The sequence below is a fragment of the Seriola lalandi genome, unplaced genomic scaffold (genome assembly GCF_002814215.2).
Source record: "Seriola lalandi dorsalis isolate HSWRI2012SDOR001 ecotype SW California unplaced genomic scaffold, Sedor1 jcf7180002054359, whole genome shotgun sequence".
Taxonomy (NCBI): Eukaryota; Metazoa; Chordata; class Actinopteri; order Carangiformes; family Carangidae; genus Seriola; species Seriola lalandi.
The window spans coordinates 301,410-325,232 of record NW_019524912.1 but is presented as its reverse complement, the minus strand read 5'-3'; the positions used below and the strand labels follow the sequence as shown (position 1 = coordinate 325,232).

The following is a 23,823-nucleotide window of genomic DNA, read 5'->3' as shown; positions in this document are numbered from 1 at the left end:
TTCTGTTCTGTGGCCCGGTGTCGGAGCTACTCCTGAGATCAGGTGTTCATTTATTAAGGCTGTTTTTATGCTGTGTTTTCACACTGTACCGTGAAAGGGTTCAGGTGATATTCTGCACATACACAGTTGATGTTAGCTATAATAACAACATCATTAACTGGGACTTCAGAGATAAGCTTTCTATAGGCTTTCTCTCTAAATCTTTATGCCTATTTGAAGCATTCTAATTACATTGGATATGATATCAGCATCCACTGATACCCTGCCTGTCCACTGACGACGTCCCACTTTGGCTCTAGTGAGTTTTTAATTCACAAAATTGAATTTAGACGGACGACTTTGTTGCAGTCACTGTGAGACAGGTGGTAGATTTCCAAGTGAAGCTGAATATGTGGGCAGGGTTGAGTTATGAGAGGGATTTAGATCAGATCCTGCAGATGTGAATCATGAAAAAGTGGCAATGGTTTCATGAATACATCACCAGATATAGAGCTGAAAGATACAGACAGGAGACAGAGCTGTAGGACTGCTCACTACCACCCACACCTCTCTCTCCCGCCTTTTAGAGCACAGGGGAGGAGAATGTGAGTTAAATGAATAAAATAGACCTCAATCACATTTAACTGTAAAAGTATTCAAGTATTTACATTCACCTCCAATTATGATATTGCGGTTCAGTGCTAATCAAACCATATTTGGCTACATTAACTAAAGATTTTTATATTTTTATATTGTACAGGAAGAGAAAAGAGGAGACTTTTTATAAAAATATTCAAATAACAAGACATAAATGAACAATAAACACCGGGACACTGGGATTTTTCATTTCACTATGTCTTTAAAGAGTGGAAGATAGAGACTTTACTTTGAGGCCATGTCCCACAAAGGCTGTCATCTGATGAGCAACCAGGGTCCCATGAGTCCCCCCAGGTGGGAGGATGTTTTTGTATTGATGGGCGGATGAAGCTTCATGAAGCTTTGGGGGCTTTTATTTCTATTTGTTCCAAATTTGTAGCTACAAACAAAGTGAGTACAGTCAGATCTTGCGGTTCGCAAAACGTATGCCCGGAGTTGAAGTGCTACAACAGCTCACTAGTTTAGTCATTGCCTTATATGTGAAATAAAAGTCGTAGAAGTCTGTGTGTTACTATTTAAGCTTTTGTACTTTTGTTCAGAAGTGCTGCATTAAATGTAGATGTTACTGTGCAAAATGTTACAGTGAAATACTTATTGGTTTAGTTTAGTCCCAGTGTCACTTTGAGCTCAGGAATTGTAACTGATTTGTTGATATATTTATGACATTTCATATGAGTTATTATGTGAGGTGAATGAAGAATGATATTCATTAAATTAGCTGGTTACTTTTATTACATTGTTATTTCGTACCAGGTGGAAATATATTCAATTATATTTATGATTATGTCTCGTGTACAGTGACAGAACATGATAATGATGAATCTTTACCGCGGTTACAACATATTTGTGCTGTTGCTGTAGCGTGTTTTACAGTATAATGTGGCATTCAGGTTTCACAGGTTGCTTTTAATATGAAAGTAGTGGAGGAGAGGGAGAGATGGTTTTCCTCTAATTACTGCAGCCGCTGTGAAACAATCAGCAGTTTGGCAAGAAATACAAACCAGACATTAAAGCCATTAAAATACATACAAAAAGTAAACGCTGTTTAATTTTTCTGACAATGTTTCTGTGGTTGTGTGTTGCATGTCTAGCAGTTGGTTACTTTAGGTTCTGTGCATGCAATTATCCACTTATGCACTGACTGACTGTCTTAACACAGGCAGAACTGGTTTTTGTATGTAAGAGACACACACACACACACACACACACACACACACATAAGAGACCCAGAGAAGGAGGGAGGGAAGAATCTCAGTTCAGGAGAACGAAGCTGTCGCTGCAGACCAACTTATCATTTTGATAGATTATTACATTCTTCTGAACAACCCTGTCCAGCCCTCACTTTTGTACAATCTGATGTAAAATATATGTGACATATATATATATATGTTTATTCATGATGAAAAACTGCCGCTGCACGACAGAGAAGAAGAGACGAGCGTTCACACCCAGGGGTCTTTGTCTAGGAAACGTTAGCTTCTGGGGGGAGGTTATCCAGATCTGAAACCTTCTTCACTCTCACAGCGCACATCCACTTTCCCTCTGATACGAGCTCAGGATGCACAACAGCTGTTGTCATTAACCTTTTTTTTTTAACTTAGTGTTTATTTTGCCAGAGGACTTCATGATTATAAAACGAGAGTTGATGGATGTGTCAGTGTGGGAGTTCAGTCTTGACAAAAACATTGTTGTGACAAATACATTGAGCACCCTTTTTGTAGATTTTAACTGGTTTATGTGGAGCAGGAGGCAACGGTGTCTGACCCATCATAGCGAAACAACCCATTGTTTCACTAATGGCCCATTGCTGCGACCCTCACATTAGACATATTATTTATAATGATATTACATTTCTTATATACGCAGTTTATAAGAATTGTTTGGAATTTGGAATTGTTAAAACATTTCATCTCTCTGTAAGATCCTGTACGTCCTGCACTTGAGGACTTTATCTCAGAATCACCTCACAGTTGCTGTAAATCATTATTCTATAATCCAGACTGTGAGGGAAACTCGGCATGAACACGTCGATGACAACAGCTGCATGATCAACATCACCACACCTGGTGGCAGAGAACAGAACAGTGTGTTGGATTGTATGAGATTTGGTGCAGAGTTGAAGGATACTGAGTTCATCCTGCCACAAACACACCACAGTGGAAAAGTATGACATCGCTGTATATCACCATGTTTCCTCTTGTCCTACTAAAGTCCATCAAATGAGATCACAGAGCTTTGCTGGAAAACTTTCAAAACTACCAAACGCAATGAAGCGCTTTCTGAACCAACAGTTATTAGTCACATGATGTCCATCATTCATATATATATTTATATATAATATAAAAAGTATGTGTTATCTGAGAGTGAATCTTCAACTGCAGCTGTTTAAGCTCCAGTTGTAATTAATGACCAGTGGCTCATTATAAACTCAGATGAAGTGTCTTTTTTCACAAATTAAGAATGTCTTTCAACAGATGTCATGAGAAACTGTTTTTATTTTAAAGTGTGAAAAAGTAGTAAAAGACTTGTTGCCTCTTAGTTTTTCAGATGTAATGTGTTTAATGCTGTGAGCACCACACACAGAATTCCATTCACTTCCGTTGAACTGGGGAGGTGCTGAAAAGCCAAATCTCTCTTGGTTAATCGAGGCAGTTTTCTCTGACCTGAAGTCAAGTCTGGGAGAAATTAAGAATCTGAGAAAAATATAATTTCTCAAATCTAAGATTTTACCTCACAGTTTTAATAGAGTTCAGATTTTATTGTCAGAATTCTAGTTGTTTTAATATTTTCCAAGAACTGTGAGAATCCTAAGAAAACATTTCTTTTCTTGTGGCCTTAACTCTATTCTGTGATTGAGTTATGTAACCTCAATAAGTTATGATGCATATCCCCCATCCCTCCCTGGGAGCCTGAGCTGAAGAAGACATCTGGACTCAGGGACCGGCTGTGGGGAACAAAGGGCCTTTTCTGCTCCCTGTCACCCAGTTCTGTCCGCCTCTCAGTGGACACACAAACCACAGTTCATATTTCCCCTTTATCACTGCTGGAGTAATAAGAGCTCATGTCCAGTGATAATAGCACTTATCAAGGTTATCTTCTTATTGTGATGGGCAGTACATAAAGTCTGACCGGATTCATCACATGGAAATTACATTTTCCAAATTCCCTAAACTTAAACAGGTGATCACTGTAGTTTTAATAAACATTAACCGAACAGGAGGAAAGAAAGCGTTTGTTGAGGTAATGAAGATACGTGTATGGGCTGTTTGTGTTTTGACAGTTTTTGGACAGTAATGTCTGCAGCACAGAGGAATACGATGTATGAGGCTTTGGATACACACATAATACTTTTTAATAGGTTATATTTATTGTTGGTTTGGGTCTGCCAGTCTTATGCTTTAACATTTTGAAAAAGACGCTGAGTCTCTATAACAGTCTCTGTGCTGACTCAGTATCTGGTAAAGTCCCCGTCAGTCCTCATACATCTGAAATCAGGGCAGTCACATTAACTGACACAGCAAATAGTCTTTTATGGTGTAAATGTCTCAATGTACAACATTTTTGGATGCTACCGCCTTAAGATGGTGGTGTAATACATTTATAAAGGAATTCTAAAGAAATTATTTTAATTATGTTACAACAATTTCAGACTTAAAAGTCCTTCGTTAGTGTGAAAGCTGGAGTTTTTGCTAAAAGTCATAATCCTTGACTTTCTGTGCTAAAATTTAGCAGCTTGATAAACACAGGCCCAGAGGTTTGGTGTTGTGGAAACAGTGGAGTTGCTGGAGGAGGGGAGAGAGTTACTCAGTGTCCTGGTCTGGATTTCTACAGCTGGTCTCTGAACTGGGGATCTCTGCCAGTGTGTTGAATCATCAAAACTAGCAGTAATCCAACATGACTGTGGAGTAAAGGAAATCAACAGTTAACTCAACTGTCACAGATTTTATAATCTGACATGAAATGATGAATGTTTCCCTCTTTGAGTTTAAGCTACTTTGTATTAAGATGTAATTCTTTTCTGTTTCATTAGGCTGCTGGTCAGCAGGCCGACAGTGGTCACCAGCAGCAGCAGAAACCTTGAATAGAAAAAGCAGCACAGGAATGGATTGGGTAGATGGATGCAGTTCACAGTATAAAGCAACAGAGTTGCATAATTTTGTGATTGTGATTTGCATAAGTCGACACCGCTGGTCGTGCTGCAGTGAACTGACAGGAACATGTTAGTGCTTGCATCACATCCCTGTGGGCATTTCTGCACAATACACAGGCTGCTCACACTGCTGCTGTGTTCTGGGAAAGTGGTTTGAAAAGATAAGCATCTGTTAGTGTGTTTATTTTGTTTTATCATTTAGTATCGGTTTTTATTATATGTGTCAAACTGACAAAACAGGGTATTTCCTGTCCATCATGAGGCAGAGGTGGTGCCATCCTGATCATGTACACACACGAGGAGTTCTAGTGAATCGTGATGAATTTCCAAAAGGATAATAATAATGTCAGCCTGTGCATTTGACATCATGACATTTAAAGACTAAATTAAATGACTGAAAAAAATAATCAACAGATCAAACTAGAATGAAACAAATGTTTCTTTCTGCTGTACAACAAACCTCAACAAATGACGGTTTTTGATCTTTTTTTTTTTTTTTTGTCATTGTGACATGTTTTTTTCTGTGTTTATTGTCTTTAATAATATCTGAAATACACAAACTTTAATTATTCCAGGTCAAGAGGTCGTTTAACATCAGGTAGATGAATCAGTAAACTTCGGCTTTGCTTTAGCATTCATCTAATGACTTAGCAGCTGAACACCCTCGTCCTTGCTCTGACTCTGATCCTCTGCATCACTGGTTGTGAACAACTGTCAGACCTGACAGATTTACTTGCATCTCATTAGCAATATGAATTATTACTAATATCCTTAAGGAAAGTCTCTTTTCTTCTTCTTCTGCAGTTTTGGCATTCCTTTCCAGGTGCACTGTGCTGATTACAATACAGCGCCACCAAATTGGCGTCATGCAAGTTACAAATTAGGAAAGTTAGAAAATAGTGTTTGCACAAAATTCATATTTCTCTATGCAGGAAAAGGGAAGATAGTGTTGTTAGTAGAAAGTCAGTTTTAGCAGTTTGTAGTCCAGTACCTAGTATATCTTCACTTTGTGTGCTGACACAGACTCATCTCTACTGAATCTCTCCTCTTGCCATTGGTTTTATATGTTTAATGGGCATTATAGTTTTCAAGCCTGTTCAAACTAACCTGACCCTGAGTGTTTGTCTATGGTTTGAACTGAATTCTTGAACAGCTAAAGCTTTCTGCACATCTCACAGATACTTATGTAAGCCCAGACCCACAGAATCTATTGTTTGCTATTGTTTGTGTCACTGAATGTTACTGGGAATAATTCAGACAGAAACATACATTACATTTTGTAGTTGAACACAAACAGAACATGAAATAACAGCTGGAACAGTTATAAAGTAAATAAAGTCTGTTATTGGTTTGTGCTAAAGCCGCATAGTTTCAGAACAACAGCTTTTACATGAGGCTTTACAGAGAATCAGCAGGAATGTACAAACCATGACTCTTTATTCTCACTCATTTATTTCACTCCCATGGAAATCTCAAACACTCCTAAATTACAAAGATTTATAGTTTATCAGCACTTGTAAATTTTCACATTGTTAACACTTAAGTCATCTTTAACTAGAGGACCACAATGGAAAAAAAAATCATTCAATCATCTTCATTTTGTTTGTAATTCTTGAGAAAAGAAGAACATGTGTGTCACAATCAAAACCACGAGTGGTTGATGTTCATACATGTCAGAACACATTTACACAAAGGTGAACCTTTAACTTCCTCACGTCGCCCACTGGACACCTCGTCAGCCGTGCTCACTCAGAGATTAGCTGTGCGTGTAATAACGCAGCCCTGCTCATTCACTTGAATGGGAGAAGTGCTGCAACACGATATAACGGCGCTGCGTTGGCCAATCAATGTGCAGATGTGCAGTTTCAGGATCATAACTCTGTGTCTCACCAGCACATGAAACAACACATCCCCACCCACTCTCCACCAACGCAGCCCCTTGGTTTGTTTTAGCACAAGGTCAAGTCAAATTTTATCTATATAGCCCGATATCACAAATTACAAATGTGTCTAAAGGGGCTTTATAATCTGTACAGCACACGACAGCCTCCGTCCTTAGACCCTCATATTGCATAAGGAATAACCCCCCCCCAAAAAAAAAAAAAAAAAAAAACGGTAAGAACAGGAAAACAAACATGGAGGAAACCTCAGGAAGAAGAAGTGAGGAGGCATCGTTCCTCCAGGATGGACAGACATGCGGTAGATGATGTCTTTAATGACAACATTAAAGACTATAAACATTACTGAACAATATGATCTAGGAGGAGGTTTAGCAACTTCCAGGGGCTGCCAAACAGCCACGCAACCTCATGTCCACCATGAAGACCTGGAAAGAAAACACACCACTTAAACATACAAGAGACAAACCCAAGCACATCATTCATATGTATAGGAGAAGGAAGCAAACACACAAAAGGGGAGCCAGAGAGCATCCTGGGTAGGTCTTTTTTGTGATTATTGGTGCTGACATGGATTATAGTTTTGCTAAAGCTGGTGGTGGAGTGTGCCTCGGTTCCCTGTTTCTCCCTGTGTGATGCCAGCACCCCATATCAGAAGCTCTGGCCCCGGTGATGTTAACCCTGTCGACGGAGTTGGAAGAGACACACAGGCCTACGGGATGACCAACAGGACGAGAGGGGTGGCTGACCAGGCCACACAATTGGTTGTTTGCTCTTGCGAGCTCTTCCATACCACAGAACAGTGACCGGATCGCCAGAACGTGTTTCAACATTCAGTTTGCAATGACTGGAGACAGTTCAACTTTAACATGAACAGTTTGTCAAAGTGTCACTAAAAATAATGATGGGAGTTGATGGGAATCAGTCAGATCTGAATTAGACCTCTGATGAAACACGCTCGGCCCGGTGTAGATCTCAGCTCGACAGTCTAAATCAGGGGTCGGCAAGTACGTTTGGCCTCGGGCCAATTTTTTTCTAATCCATTAGATGGCAGCCAGAAAATAATCAAAGGCTAATTAAAGAAATTGATTGATAAAATGCAACTGGAATTTACTGTTCACATGTGGTGCTGTGGACCACACTCATATATTATACATATCACACATCGCATGTCCACTATTTCAGAGGTCTGTCAACAACAGAACCTTTGGAAATTCTTGTCCGAACTTTTCAGAATTAAAGCTCACAATTGCTTGGAATAAAGCATTGCTGCAAAAAGAAAAAAAACAAAAAACTTTCTCATGCTCTTATTTTGTCGGCAAAATCGCTAAAGAGGAAGTGATTCTGTGAGTAACTGTTGGCACCAGTTACTGACCACTGGTCTAAATCAGCAGCTGTCTGTGGCCTGTGCAGTCACTCACCAGCAGTCGGCAGGTTAGATGGCTAATATTGATGAAGTCATCTGGTGTCATGACGCTGTTGTTGGTACGACCACATCCCATCACACAGATCAATACCAGACCTATTGTTGAGCTGTCTTATGTGTAAGAAGCTTTTCCCGGAGTTGAGAAATTAGTTTGGACAGAGCGCCCTCGTTTACAGAAGGTCCAATTACAGCAGTATAATGCTGTCTCCAATTAGATTTGCATGGCCCTCTCGGAGGCAGGCACTGCCTATTGTCCTGCAGATTAAACCCAGCCAGAGTGGCAGCCATGCTGTCTCACCTACTGCTCTGACTGAGCCTCAGGCTTCACTTCCTCTGCCTACTCTTGCTGTCGTTGCTGCAACAAGCCTCCCAGCATCGCATATATTTACATCCAAACACACACATATGAACATGGTCTGTTGTAATGATGGATAACTGTTGACTTTTGACATTCAGTTTTTTTTTTTTTGCAGACAAAGAAACACAATGAGAATATACATAGACTCAGTAAATGTTTAACCACAAATTTTGTATTCCAGCAATTTAGTGCTGAACTTGAGATATCTTGACTTTTATTCTTTAATCACTGTATTTCCCATAATGCAACTCTTTTCATCAGGCAACTCTGTCCAGTAAATGTCCTTGCCTTTCAAACGTCGTGAGCTTTCTGTTGTTAATTTATATCCCTAAAGTCCAAGCTGATATAACCCTGATGACATCACTATGACATCATCAGGGGTTATTTTGTCAGACTTGACAAATGCCCCCAGAGCCAACAAAGACATTATACAAGCGTGTTGTATAATAAGTGAGTGAGTGAATTCACTGGGACGTGAGTCTGTCACTATAATGACAACTTTATGACATTTGGAGACGTCTGAGTTATGAAGTCTTCAGAGCTTCACTCCTTCAGCCTTTTGTTTTAGTTAGCTTTTTAAAGTTATTTATGGTACAACTCACAACACCCTCTGTTTTTGAGAAAGACAGGGTGTTGTGAGAAAGAAAAGAAAAAACTTTCCCAGTTGAAATTTGCAGTTGGAGGAAGCACACACCCAGTCACATATCACCTTCCCTGTGTATTATATGTATTAATTAGTAAATGAAGCTGGTCTCTGGTGTTGGTTTTTCAGGATCTCTTGTCTTGAGTTTTGCCAGACTGAAGAGTGATTCTCTGCAGAGACTCAATTTCAAGGCATTTGCTTGTGGTGTGTAGCAGTGTGATTGTTTAGGTTGTGAAGCCCTGCAGGATAATGGTATCATTTCCCAGTGTAGTCACAGCGTGGGCTCAGGCTGTGTTCATTGGTTTGGCATCTCCCTTCACTTCAGATAACTTTGTCCTCTGTCATTGAATGTGTTACTGGTTTGATAACACTGTTTCTCTTGCTTTGCTTTGATTATTGTGTTTGTATTGACTCGGTTGAAGGTATGGGTTATGTAATAGGGTTATTACCAAACTTAAAAAATACATAGTATCTGAAGATTCAATGTACAAGGCTTCACAAGCCAAGCCTAATATAAAGTGTTAACACAGCTTATTTAAAATGAGTTGCATAAGCAGCCACTCTGCTTATCATCTTCCCAGAGTTATCTCCATAACAGCCGAGTTTGAAATGAAGCACACGAGGCTTCAGCTTCCAGCAGTAACTTGTGACTTACCTTTGTCTTCCCCTTGTCTGAAAACCATTTTAGTTGATGTTGTGAGGTTAATGACTGTGAAGAAATCGTACTAATGAGTCGTAAGTTGCAACGGTGACCACAAAAGTGGAGGTCATATAATTAGGAAGCAGGCTAATGATGGTGAAGCCGCAGGAGAGAGACATAAACATCCTGAGCGATTGGCTGTCAGCTGATGACCACCGGTGTTAACCTGCTGGATACAGTCTGAGCCGGCACACAGCTCCCCCCCAGCATCACTATCAACTGAGCTACCTGGAAAAACACTGAGGGAATGGAAGGGAAACCACTCAAACTGATCAACGTTTGTCCCATAAAGGAAATAAATACAGGGAAGTGGCAGCAACTGAATTAAGGTTAAGATTAAGTTCTTGAGATTTTCAGTATTTTTTTTTTTTTTTTCTCGCAGAACCACAGTAAATATCTTCAGTGATTTTATTCATGACAACTGCAGGGATGAATATTTTTATATCCAGAAGAGCACTTTACACACAGCGTGTGAGCAAAAAGAAATTGAAGTCCCAACCTATTATCCTGTCAATCGATGCCCGTGCACTGTGGGATATGATAAAACAGGCAGCAGCAGGACTCGCTGTCTAATAATGTTAGCTAATGAAATTGATGTGAAAATGTATCAGTGGATTCACCATGAGAGGTGGGGGTGCGCGTCCCCACCTCACTCACAATGCTTATTAATTAAGGCTTCAATGGCAATTTTTTTTTTTTTTAAATGCATCAGTGATGCAGCTGCAATCACAACATTTATAACTCACCCCTGTGTTTATCTTTCTCTCTGCTCCGGTTGCACATCAGGTGTCAAATATATGCAGCTCTTTGTGTCAATGTGCTATTACACCTGAATGAAGCCAGGAGGAGCATTAATGAAAAAGACAAAAAGCCATTAGCTTTACAGACAGATGACACCAGCAGTGTTAAAATGTATCTGCATAAATATCGTCAGATTAAAGTGCAGGTATTGTTTTCTGTTTGAAGGAAAACTACATGAATTTTTAATAAGTTGTTGAACATGCAGTGGCCTGGTTTTCAGACCCTTCACCTCTGAAGGCACCGCTTGGCTCAAGACTTCCATTAATGACAAGCTTACAGTGTGTTTTGATTGGCAGGCTGCCCTCTCTAAGGTACAGAGGAGCACAGGTTAAAGCCATGGAAAAGCAAAGAGTTGCTCTGGCAGTTCCTGTGATCGTATTCAGCTTCAGGTATCATTTTCCATAGCTCTCAGGCACGTCCTGTCTCATTCCCCGTACAGCCTTTCCCCCGGGGATCAGGCTTGTGGCCGCATTCCAGAGCCTTCCTCTCAAATTAGACTTTCTGGGCGCTGCAGCCGTTCTGATGCTCCCTTCACTGAAAGGCAACAACACAAACCCTGCCTTCTTGACCACGGCTGAGATCCTGCCAGCGGCTCCAAAACAGCTGTCCCAGTGTTCACACTTTTAGCCTCCTGCAATTTGAGGAACAGTAGGTTTGTAAAGCTCCAGCAGGTCTGCAGTAAACACTCACTCACTCACTAGTTGTCAGCAGTGGACTGTGCAGTGCGTGTTGTACAGCATAACCCCTGAGGCCCTTCAACTGGAGCCTGCATCAGCAGAACACTGAAGGATACTGGTTAAGTGTCTTTACATGCACATAAACCAGCATATACAGTATTTTTGATTAGAGATAATAAATGATATCTGAAAAATATGAAGAGGAAAATAAATGATATATTAATACATAAGAATATTTTACTACCAATGTTTACAGATCTTTCAGAATAAAGAAATCATTTGTAATTGTAATTTGTCTGTAATAACCTTTTTTTTTATTTTTTTTTTTAACATGTAGCACATTAATAGGAGACTTTATCTCCTTATTGACAAAAACCATTGAACAGTTTTACACACCATTGGACTAATTAATGGTTACCTGAAGCCATTGTATCCCACACTAAAGAGAGCCTTTTACAATAAGCTGGCTAACAGCCTTGTGTCATCATTCATCCTCTTATGTTTCTCCTCCTCCTCCTGAGGTGAAGAGACTCAGAGAGCAGGAGGGAGTGGTTGATCTCAGCCTCAAAGTCGACAACGATTCAACTCACTCTCAGACAAATGGGCTCAACTGTTACGTACAGTTGAAGTTTTTAGCTCGTTGCACTCAAGGATAGCGAGCAAATACAGCTTCAGTGTGTCTCACTCTCTCTGCTAAGGCCTCTCCTCTGAGCTGCTGTCTGGTGTGTGTGTGTGTGTGTGTGTGTGTGTGTGTGTGTGTGTGTGTGTGTGTGTGTGTGTGTGTGTGTGTGTGTGTGTGGTGGAGCAGCTCACCCACGCCCTCTTGTAAACAGGCAGGGAAGAGGGAGACAGGCCAAGAGGCAAAAATCCCTCTTCAGAGTCGTGATTCAAGTGGCAGTCAAGGCTCCTTATTGTCGGAACTAATTACAGTATTGGTTTATTATAGTAACCATGACAATAATTAAATTTTCTCACTTACACTGATATAACCTGCATCCCAATTTTTGATTTGGGCTATAAAAGAGGAGTTAACTGTAACTAAATTCCAATAAAGGAAGTCCATTTTATATCATATGTTCTAAAGAACCTCTGGTCAAAATGGTTTCATGGAAGTAAACTATTCACTTCACATGTTCTTGCAGCATCATGGCTCTGCTGGTCATCCCTGAACCTTCATTTGTCACAGGTGGCTGTGACAGTTTGCATTTTGATTGAAATAAATGTGTAATAGTGAAGATCCAGTGTTCCAGTGGCTCTAACACAGATCCTTTTCCTGTCTCCACAGATGCAGCAGCTCTTCTATGAGAACTACGAGCCAAACAAGAAGGGCTACATACGAGATCTCCACAACAGCAAGATCCATCGAGCCATCACACTCCACCCTAACAAGAACCCTCCCTACCAGTACCGCCTCCACAGCTACATGCTGAGCCGCAAGATCGCTGACCTGCGCCACAGAACCATCGAGCTCCACCGGGAGATCGTCCAGATGGGACGCTACGGAGCGGCCGAACCCAGCCGAGACGACCTCCAGCTCGGCATGCCGCCCTCATTCATGCGCTTCCACCCACGGCAGAGGGAGGAGGTTCTGGAGTGGGAGTTCCTGACAGGGAAGTACCTGTTCTCATCAAATGATGGTCAGCCACCCCGCCGTGGGATGGATTCCTCCCAGAGACAAGCCCTGGACGACATCATCATGCAAGTGATGGAGATGATCAACGCCAATGCCAAGACACGGGGCCGCGTCATTGATTTCAAAGAAATCCAGTACGGCTACCGGAGGGTGAATCCTTTATACGGGGCAGAGTATGTGCTGGATCTGCTGCTGCTGTACAAGAAGCACAAAGGAAAGACCATGACGGTTCCTGTGAGGAGGCACGCCTACCTGCAGCAGACCTTCAGCCAGATCCAGTTCAGAGAGGAGGAGGAGATGGATGCCAGAGCTCTGGCCAGCCATATTAACAAAGAGTCAGACTCCCTCTCATTTCTGTCCAACTCCCTGAAGATGCTGGTTCCCTTTAAGCTGGCCACCTCTGGACAGGACCAGAGGGAACCGAAGGAGAAGAAAGTCAACATCTTGGTCCCTCTGTCGGGACGGTATGACATCTTTGTGCGTTTCATGGCCAACTTTGAACGAGTGTGTCTGATCCCCAACCAGAATGTCAAGCTGCTGATCTTGCTCTTCAGCACAGACAACAACACAGAGCGGGTGAAGCAGGTGGAGCTCATGAGGGAGTATCACATGAAGTATCCCCGGGCCGAGATGGAGATAAAGCCCGTCGCCGGCTCCTTCTCCAGGGCTCTGGCTCTGGAAGTCGGCTCCTTGCATTTCTCCAACGATTCGCTGCTCTTCTACTGTGACGTGGATCTGCTCTTCACCAGCGACTTCCTCAAGCGATGTCGGAGCAACACCGCCCTCGGTGAGCAAACCTACTTCCCCATCATCTTCAGCCAGTATGACCCTAAGGTGGTGTACGCTGGGAAGGTCCCCAGCAACAACCACTATGTCTTCACCTCCAAGACGGGCCTGTGGAGGAACTACGGCTTTGGGATTGTTTGTGTCTACAAGGGAGACTTGGTCCAGGCTGGAGGCTTCGACACCTCCATACAGGGGTGGGGACTGGAGGACGTGGACCTTTTCAATAAATTTGTCCAGTCAGGGATTAAGTTGTTCAGAAGTACAGACACAGGGATAGTACACGTCCACCACCCGGTCATATGTGATCCCAACCTGGAGGCCAAGCAGTATAAGATGTGCCTGGGCTCCAAAGCCTCGTCGCACGGCTCCACCCAGCAGCTGGCCGAGCTCTGGCTGGAGAAGAACGACCTCAGCTTCAGGAGACTGGCCAGCAATAACGGCTCAGTTAGGACAGTGTGAGTGAGGCCGGGCTGCAGACTGTCACAAACTGAACCTGAACCCTCTCTGTGCTCATTTCCTCCTCTTAGTGGTGTTTTCACTACCTAATTTATTTTTTACTGAAATGAAAGACTTCACATGGATATGTCTTGAAAACATGTCTTTTTTTTTTTTTTTTTTTAAAGAAAATATACAGAAACGCCACGATGAACAATTCATAGACAGTCTGTGCCCTTGTAAATGTTTTGATTGATGATGAAGGAATATTAACCAATATTCTTGTGTGAGCCTGATTTATACCGGGGCCGGAGGCTCCTCCAGCCTGTCCCTTGTTATCTGTCAGGGCAGTGGGAGAGGGGGAGGCAGGGATTATTCATGTGTACCTCAGTGAAGTACACTGCCATGGCCCTTAACTATTCCATTTGTCTTGTATGCATAAAACAGACGAACACGTGTCCATGTGCTCTCAGACCAGCAGTGCTCGAAACATAACTCAACTCTTGATTGTGAATGTTTACAAAAAGACTCGATTCGAAACACTTCATCAATGAAAACTCCAATAATAGCTATCTGAGAGATTCCTAAGGGCCGTTTCATTTGATTTCCTTTGATTTTACAGTGGTTTTACTTTTCCATTTGCTTTTAAGGTTTTGGTAATAAGACATAACACTGTTACTGTTTTTGTATTTTTCTTTATTATTAATTTCTGTGAACCCAACTGCTGGATTTGATATCTGCAATTCATCTTTTGCTGTCTAATTTATTGAATTTGCAGGCTCCATTTTCTACTCTCTGACTGTTTAAATATGTATATTGGAAAGATTGTATAACCATGTCAGTTGTGGGATAGTTTTCATGTTTTCTTAAACTCATTATCACCAAAGAGTTTTGCACAGTCTGCTTTAGGTATCATGTTGCCTGCTGTGTGTGTGTGTGTGTGTGTGTGTGTGTGTGTGTGTGTGTGCGTGTGTGTGTAGGTGGCTGAGTGTTGTTTTGCAGGTACAAACATGAAACTGGCTGTATAATGGAGAGTAAACACAAAAGCTCTATGTATCTATCCCAGGCCTTTCTGATGGTTCTGATGGGTGAAGCGGGAACCAGTCTGGCCTTTATATTCCAGTGGGTTGAAGTGGGAGCAGCGCTCTGGTTGGACGGCTCAAGTCACACATTGCTGTCTCTTTCTATAAAGTCCCTTCTTTTATGTTGAAATAAAAAAAGTGTTGTGGCTGGTCCCAGTCTACAGAGGTGTGGCTTCAGTGCTGAATCCCATTGAGCTGTGATGTGAAACCCACATTGTCTGGTCCTCTGTTACAGGTTTGAGGGCGGAACATTTTCTCATGGCAGGCCTGAATCACTGTCCTGTTCCTACCTGTGTTGCTTATCAGCAGGTACTCTACATCGTAGCACTCCATCGGGTTAATGCTCCTCTTTCAGCATTACAACAAGAATGGCTGGTTTTTAAGACTGATGCAACAGGATCAGTGACTGTGCCGTCATCATAGTTTGTTTGTTTTTTTAATTTTCTTTTACTTTTGTAATATTTTTCTTTCAACTCTGCCCGACTGGGCAATGTTTTCTATTTAAAAAAGAAATAAAATGGGGGGAAAAGTATCAAACTCTGCTGCTTTTGTGGTGTTACTTCCTCAGTTATAACCAACCAAATACTGTAAATAAAGATGGATGTAGCCTCTGTGATGTCACCCACAGGTTTCTGAAGAGCGGTTTTGAAACTCAGAGTGAGCTGCTCCACCGTCACCATCTTGCCAGACCCTGACTCCGCCCCTAACTCCAAAAATATATAACATATCTTTAATCATCTTTTATCATTGTAGTTTTTGGTTGTGCCTGAGGGTTGGGTTAAGGGGCCAATGTCAGAGCTGCTTGTCTGATGGGCAGATACGTGGTACCTGGTCGGACATCACATAGTATGAACCACTTCTAGTATAACCTGGGTAACCCTAATCCACATGATCAGAGACAGCCTGGAAAGGTGTGGGGGGAGGGGGTTTCAGAAGATATGCAGATAGAGTGTACTGGCTTCTTAACTGGTGCATTCTGACAAACAAATTTACAATTCATCTGTCGTAACACAGTGAATGAGGGGTCATCAGAGCCTCTAAAAGTGTGTGGGGCCTGGAGCTGTTGCCCACTTTGCCTCTGGGACATTCCTGTGCTGGTGTTCATAACTCCTCCATGGAAAGAATCATTTCACAACAGGCTCAACACTCCCCAGAGACTGAGATTGTGCAATTAAAACAACAATAATATATCAACAACAATAATCTCCTCTCTCAGTAGCTGTGAGTAAATTCTGAGGGAAAGTGTGAAGCTGCTGATTTGAAGCTGGTTGTAAGTTGTGTGTGCTCTGTGATCCCTGTGTCTGAGCTCAGGGAGAGTGTGTGGAGGGAGGCCTGCTCACCACTGTCAGGAAGCCCCTGCAGGGACAATAAAGCAGTGCCTCTGAAGCCAATGCTGGGATAAGTAAATACTCTGCTTTTTTGTCTGCTGTGGAGCAGTGAAGACAGACAGGGGAGGGGGAGAGGGGTCAGCAGAGTCTAGATCACCAGATCGCTAAACGTGATGATGATCAGCTTCAATTCTTTCACTACACAGAGGTAGATAGATGTGAATGTACATTCTCTTATTTGTAATATCTGTTTTGTAGATTGAAGCACACAACTTTCACACTTCCACTTTTTGGCTAGACCGCAACACCAGGGCCAGCTCTATAATGGCCAATGTCCCTGAATGACTTAGTGATCATATTTCCACCATCGGTCAGGTGAATGCCACATGACAGGACCATGCATGGATGCCGACCGGTGGCTTAGGGCTACACCTCTTGTTACAAGCAGTCTACCGAGTCGCTCTGGTTTCCCGGCTGCTCCGAAGCTGCAGGGAAGAGGAGGCGCGCTTCCGATACACTGAGCCTCGCCTCCGTTATGGCAAAAAAACTACTTTGACTACATGTATCATTATAACTAAAGGAAACAGAGGAATAACTAAACATAAGACACACGAGGCAAAGAGAAGAGAGCAGGACAGAGGGAGGGGGTAACAGCTAACATTAAGGGACTAGGAGATCTGAATAGTATGTAAACAATAGTAACGCCAGAAACCAGAAATGAGATACTACGCTTATTGCAGCACTGCAACAAAAGCCCTGTTAAGAAATAAAAGGTCTATGTCCACAGAAACGCTACAGGGCTTTTAATTTGAAATGATTACAGGAAGTTGTGAGTTTGTATTAACACGTAATGCAATGACTTTAACACGACTGACTGGAGCAACTGGAAACGACGCTTCATACTAAAATACCTATGACCAACTCTACATATTAAACAGAGGGAGTTAGACACAAAGACCTGCCTCTAATGTCTGTGACGTTCTGGAGTTGAAGTAAATAAAGACTAAATTATTGTGGATCCCAGACAGAGGCTGTGCTCTGTGTCAGAGACTAAAAATGAAAGATAGTCTGTCTCTTCTAACTTCCTCTCTGATCATGTAACAGTAAATCCAGCTGAAATCACAGCTCAGTTTTTGTCTTTCATTCATGTGTTTGGTGACTTTGTCAGACAACATCACAGTTATAAAATCAGGATTGTAGCAGCAGCAGAGAAGGCTACATGTTAACTTGTAAGTTAACTTGTAAGTTAACATGTAGCCTAATAGGCCACGTTTCAGTCACTATTTCAAACTTGTTCCATTATCTGACAACAGAAACAGAAAAACGCTTAGCAGCAATAAACAGAGAGAGAAGGAGAGAATAAGACATGATGATGTCATTTGTTTACAGCAGCTGCATGGACTGCACTTTTCTGGTTTTAGAGACCACTTAAAGCACTTTATACTTGCCACATTCACCAATTCATTCACTCATACAGACATACTTCACACCCACACACACTCATACACTGATGCAACAGCCATCACAGGCAGTTTAGGGTTCAGTATCTTGCCTAAGAACACTTAAACATGCAGACTGGAGGAGCCGGGGGGCAAACCACCGACCTTCTCTACCTCCTGAGCCACAGCTGCACATACTGTAGCTTATGGCTGTGATGACATGTATTAATAAAGGCTTTCTAATGAATGCCAAATAAAAAGTAGTCTGTGTAGTAATTGTGTCTAATTTGATAGTTCATCAGAGAACATGACCAACAACCCCAGAGAAAACCATGTTTATTATCTCTGCTGTTCTATAACTACAGACAGTGTTATGAAAAATAAAGCTCAGTCCAACCTAACTCTGGCTTTAGAAAGCCATTCTGTCAATCTCATTAACATACAGACAGAGAAACAGGATGACTGTGTCTCCATCCACAGGTCACTGATGGTTTGATGAGAAAGAAAGTGATGTGAATCGTATGCTATGACCTTCACAGTCTCCACATCTTAACCCAGCTGAACACCTGTGGCACATTTTGGACCGACAGTGATAGACAGCGCTCTCCACCACCACCACCATCAAAACACCACATGAGGGAATAATATATGCCATCGAAGCTGTTTCACTGAGAGACTTTATGTTGGTTTTTCCTTTAATTTTCACGTCTGTATCTGGATCATCAACTATCTAAAATGATAAGTCTCACAACGACAGCCTTTATAACAGGACTTCTGTAACACATTAAATTACAGTGTGCAGCAGTTTCTATTTCTCTGGCTGCTCTCTCACCGTATTATTAGTACCTGGGTGGGAAATCCATGCTGGTATGATAACTGCTACTTCATTTTAAAATTATAAAAATGCATTTATTCATTGAGCGTCAATGTTCATTCTTGAAATTGGAAACAGCAGTTAACAAATCAGTCACACCTCAAGGTGTGTTCAGTGGCTGATCTCATTTATTCATGCATTCTTCAAATGTAAAATAAAAATACAGTGGGGACTCTCACAAACACCCAGTGAGATAATGATCAGCTCTGTAATAAACATATAATCAATCAGCCACCACTGAGCACAACATGTGATTCTGAACTCAAACCAATAACAACGTTCTCCTTCTGAGTACACACTGACTTCAGAGACAGGCTGTCTATCATCTGTGTGTGTGTGTGTCTCTCTCTCACACACACACACACACACACACACGCACGCACACACACACACGCGCACACACACACACACACACACACACACTGTACAGGGCTGCTTAATGAACGTGCCTTTGCATACCAAACACTTCATGCTTGTATTGAAGATTTTATTGAAGTAAAAGAAAACAGGCAAGAGGAAATGAAAAGTATTTATTCTGTCAGATTGTTCAGTGATAAATGATGAATTAATATGTGAGTAAACTGCTGATTATAAATGAAATCATCACAAATCTTCAATGTGAGACAAAATAATCCATCTGCTCTTTGGATCTTACATCACTGACTGCTACATCACTGAAACACTGAGGATCTGGTTAAACCCTCCAGATTACTACCAGCAGAGCTTTGTCTTCAGCTCTTCAGAGGAGAGTGTGAAGAGAACGCAGAAGGATGTAGAAATGAAAGCAGAAACTCTGTTTGTCTTATCTGCATCTCTGATCGCTGATAGGAGCTGGATGAGACCACAGAGGGCTCCACTGAAGCTCTCTGCTGTGCTCCCACGTCACTGATTAGCAGAGAGAGTCTTTTTATTTCTCATTTTTCATGGATAGCTGCAATATCTTGAGATAATGTTAAAGGCACACACACTGATTTTTTATGAAATCTTGTTCACAGCCAAAGACGTAATTGAAGATGTGAGTTTTTTCATATTTGACTGAGCATTGACACCTGGAGTGAACATGCGTCTCAGGTGATCTGATCAGTAGCGGACTGCTTGATATGTCAGTTCACATCATTAAAATGCACAATTTAACCGGCAGGAGCCCAAGCAGTTCCCTTGCCCAGTCTGCCAGAAATGAAAAGAACAAGAAACCAAACAATGGACTGGGTCTGTTCCAGACAAACCAAATCACCCAAGATGTTTGACTCACTCGTAATATCTCTATGAGCTTTTTGAAATGTCCAGACACTGTATTTTGTGTGTACTCCATCTACAAGAATCTATTTTGCGTGTTGTTGTTTCCTGCTGTCGCACTTGAAAGGGGCTATTCTTAAGTCTTCTCTGCTGCTGAACGTGGTTTCTTGCCAAGAGTGAGGGGTGCGGTGTGGCTTCATAAGAGCTTCAGTCATTGTTGCGTTTACAAAACACGCGGTTATAATACACCCTCTGAGGCTAGCTGGTTAGCATGCTAACCTCAGTAGAAGAAGACGTGATATAGACAAAAGTTAACACTGCTGTTGCTCGACAGCAGCTGTTAATGCTATGTTAGCTATGTAGCTATTTGTAAAATGTACAAATAGACTCTTTTAATATGACGTTGTTGGCACAAATGAGTGTGTGCTACAGCTTACATGGACGTCAGTAGGGTAGGTGCTCCTTCAGTGTGGCCCAGGACACATTCACATTCACACTGCTACAAGAACATGTACAGCTCCAGACCACTTCCAAACGCGGTCTGAGCAATCGGCTCTCGGTGCTCACCTCAATGCATCTAGAGTGATTTCAAACCTGTTCTCAGAGCTGCCCACGTGTGATTGGATCAACCAAGACCTATGTTAATGCCAGGTGTGAACGGGGCCAAAGGTTTACTGCGTCCTTCTGCTTCTAGTCTTTGCCCTGAGCATGAAGTTGATATTGACCCTCTCATCCGACTCCTTTAGAAATAACAGACAACAGGACACTAAACTGTTGGAGTGTTCCTTTAAAGACACTAAAACACATCGTACCTAATGTCTTCTCTTTCAGTCAGCTGCTAAGCTCCTCTGCCTTTTAAGGATTGCTGTGCTCTAACCCAGCTCTGCAGGATCCAGCCTCACTCTGTGTTTATGTCACCACAATAACCATCAGACCAGGCTGACAGTTATGTAAAACAACCCACTTGCAGTATTTCAGTGTCTGTTCACCAGTACTGAGGATATGATGTGTGAAGCCAGCATGAACTTATGAGAATATGTTCTTCTATATTTAAAAAAATTATTATTATTATTAGCGTTTTTAATTTCATCTCCGCTGGTTTGTGTGACCACATCAAATAACCTGAACTATCACTTTGAACTTGTCAAGTAAACCTGACTCATCCACCGCAGGCATTGGTTGGCTGGATGGATGCTGTGTCTCTCAGGCTCTTCTGTGGTTCCCTTGTGATCATGATATGTGGGTGCTGCCAGGTTTCGAAGCAGAACTTGTCAATGCCTTTCCTTCTGCTCTCCTTCACCTGGGATCTGGACTTTGCTGCATCTGAAGCTCATACAAGTCCAGGTGATCAGGTCCTCAAGGCCCATCAGGATCCACCTGCTCTCACTGGCTGAAAATCAAATCTGTCCTCTGTGAATTAAATGTGTAATCAAACACATCTGTCACACACTCGTAAAGTGTATTGAATATGAATTTCCCCTAGGGGATAAATAAAGTATCTATCTATCCATCTATCAATCTAAAGGCCGCTTGTGTCACACAGATTGTAACAGTCCTTAGTTCAAGATGAAATAGAAGTGAATAACAAGATTTATTGAGGTAAGCAAACAGAGAGTTTGGGCAATTAAACTCCATCAATGTGAGAAACCTTCATTAACAGCAGACTCATCTGAAGAAAGGATAGATTCTTCTTATGGCGGTGAGGGGGATTCAACTCTTAGAGATAGACATAGCATACTGTCAAACATAATACACAAAAAAAAAATAAAAAGGTGATGACAGTGAGCAACAAGGAGCTGTGTGACCTACAAATGAACAACTTATCAGGATGTATGACAGAAAAGGGTTAGAGAGGGATGGAAGGCTGGATGCCATCGCGTACCAGCGAAGGCAGGATGTTAGCATGCAACCAAGACTACAGGAGAGACATAGATGTTATGTGATGAAGGCTAGAGGACTGTCAAAGGCCAGTGGAGAGCCACCAGAACAGGTGAGAGGCAACAGTCTGGACACAGAGGCTGGCTTTACCACAATCCCCAGAGAGGTCCTGGGGAGGTGCTGCTTATGGGCCACTGGCTTGTACCTTTAAAGACTTAAGAGCGCTGTCTTGGAGAGGTGTTGTCAGCCTGGCGGATGGACGAATGCGAAAACGTACATGATGCGCAGAGTGCTCTCTGTTCAGGCTTCAGCTGATGTTGCAGGATCTTGAACTCGACTCTGGAACCATGTTTGAAGGTTATTTGAGGGAGAGTTATTGAGGAGCAACACAACTCTAGATGTCTGCTGTTGATGTGTAGATGAGCAGGATCTTCCTCAGTGATCACTGTCTCATTCAGAAACAACTGAAGAGGCGAGTAGCAGAGCATCCAGATGACTGTTTTAATCACTATAACAGTAGTAAGTCTGACAGACAGATGGGCAGACTTACAATGTTATTTAAAGAAGCTCGAGGAACGTGGGCAGAAAAGCCATTATTAAACCATCGAGGAACAAGACGGGATGTGAGGGAAAATTCTTTCATGTTGAAACTTTCACCAAAGCTTCATTTAAAGAGAACAGAAATCAAATTCCCTGGTCCCCGGGCAGAAAAACTGCAGGTAGAGCCATGATGGAGCAGCCCAGAGTTTCGTCTTTTGTCTTTTGTCTCAGGGACCGGCAGCCACACAATTGTTTCATTAGGAGTAATGTGGCTTCTCAACAGGGGGTAGACTGAGCTGAAAAGAATTTGGGGGCTCCCTGCTGGGATCTGGGTGTTTGAGTTTATAGCCAACTGAGGCAGCTGCCTTTACCTTGAACCAATCAGCTGAAACATGTACTCAGCCACCTGCATCAGTGTAGAGCTGATCACAGCTGATCAGCTGCTCAGTCCTAGTGTCAGCCCCACTGTGCTGGTTGTGCCCAGTCCTGTCATGTTATACTACAACGTGGTCTGAGACACAGGCTGGTCTCAGATCAGATGAACAAACCTGCAAGAGAGACGTTCTGACAGCATCTGGAGAACAACACCACATATAAGCAACAAGCAGTTATTCGACTGCTGTAGTCAAGCACAGTTTTGAAGTCCAACTACTTTACTTCATTCATTCACTCATTAGCCATACCACTTATTCTATAGGGCTGAGGGGGGCTGGAGTCAAACCCAGCTGACATTGGACGAGGGCGGGGTCCACCCAGGACAGGTCGCCGTCTACCACAGGACTTTATCTCATTTTTTACGTTAGTCCTGTCTTATAGGGAAATATATTATTTCTACTCTGCTAGATTTATTTGACAGTTGAACTTTTGACTGACAATTTTACATAAAAACCAGAATCACCTCCTGGTGGTTGTCTGCCTCCTCCACTCAGACTAGTTTCAGGTCACATCCCTGCTTATCAGGGTCATAAAAAATATGAACTACTTGTGAGGAATTTTGTCATAATTGCTGTGAAGTCTTGAGTAATGGCTAAAAAGAGTTTTGTGAGGTCACCGTGACCTTGACCTTTGACCTTTGACTTTTGACGACCAAAATCTGATTCGTTTGTTCCTTAAGTTCAAGTGAATGTTTGTGTCAAATTTGAAGAAATTCCCTCAAGGGTCACTGAGATATCGTGTCCATGAGAATGGGAAGGCATAAGAACATTTGTTGAGTTTATGAAAAACAACATTTCCTAAATACAAAGGATTGTATAAACTGGAGCTGCAGTATCTTCTGTTCTCCTTCAGACTTTATTCCTATAGT

General features: G+C 42.1%; 1 protein-coding gene across 1 annotated transcript in view; it reads left to right on the top strand.

Moving 5' to 3' along the window:
• The window catches only part of chsy1 (chondroitin sulfate synthase 1), a 69,114-nt gene extending 53,352 nt beyond the window's left edge, over positions 1 to 15,762 (top strand). Inside the window, exon 3 of the mRNA XM_023408303.2 lies at positions 12,575 to 15,762. Coding sequence (XP_023264071.1) covers positions 12,575 to 14,167 — 1,593 coding nt within the window. The 3' untranslated portion in view covers positions 14,168 to 15,762. The remainder of the gene's footprint in view (positions 1 to 12,574) is intronic.
• The last annotated feature ends 8,061 nt before the right edge of the window (positions 15,763 to 23,823 follow it).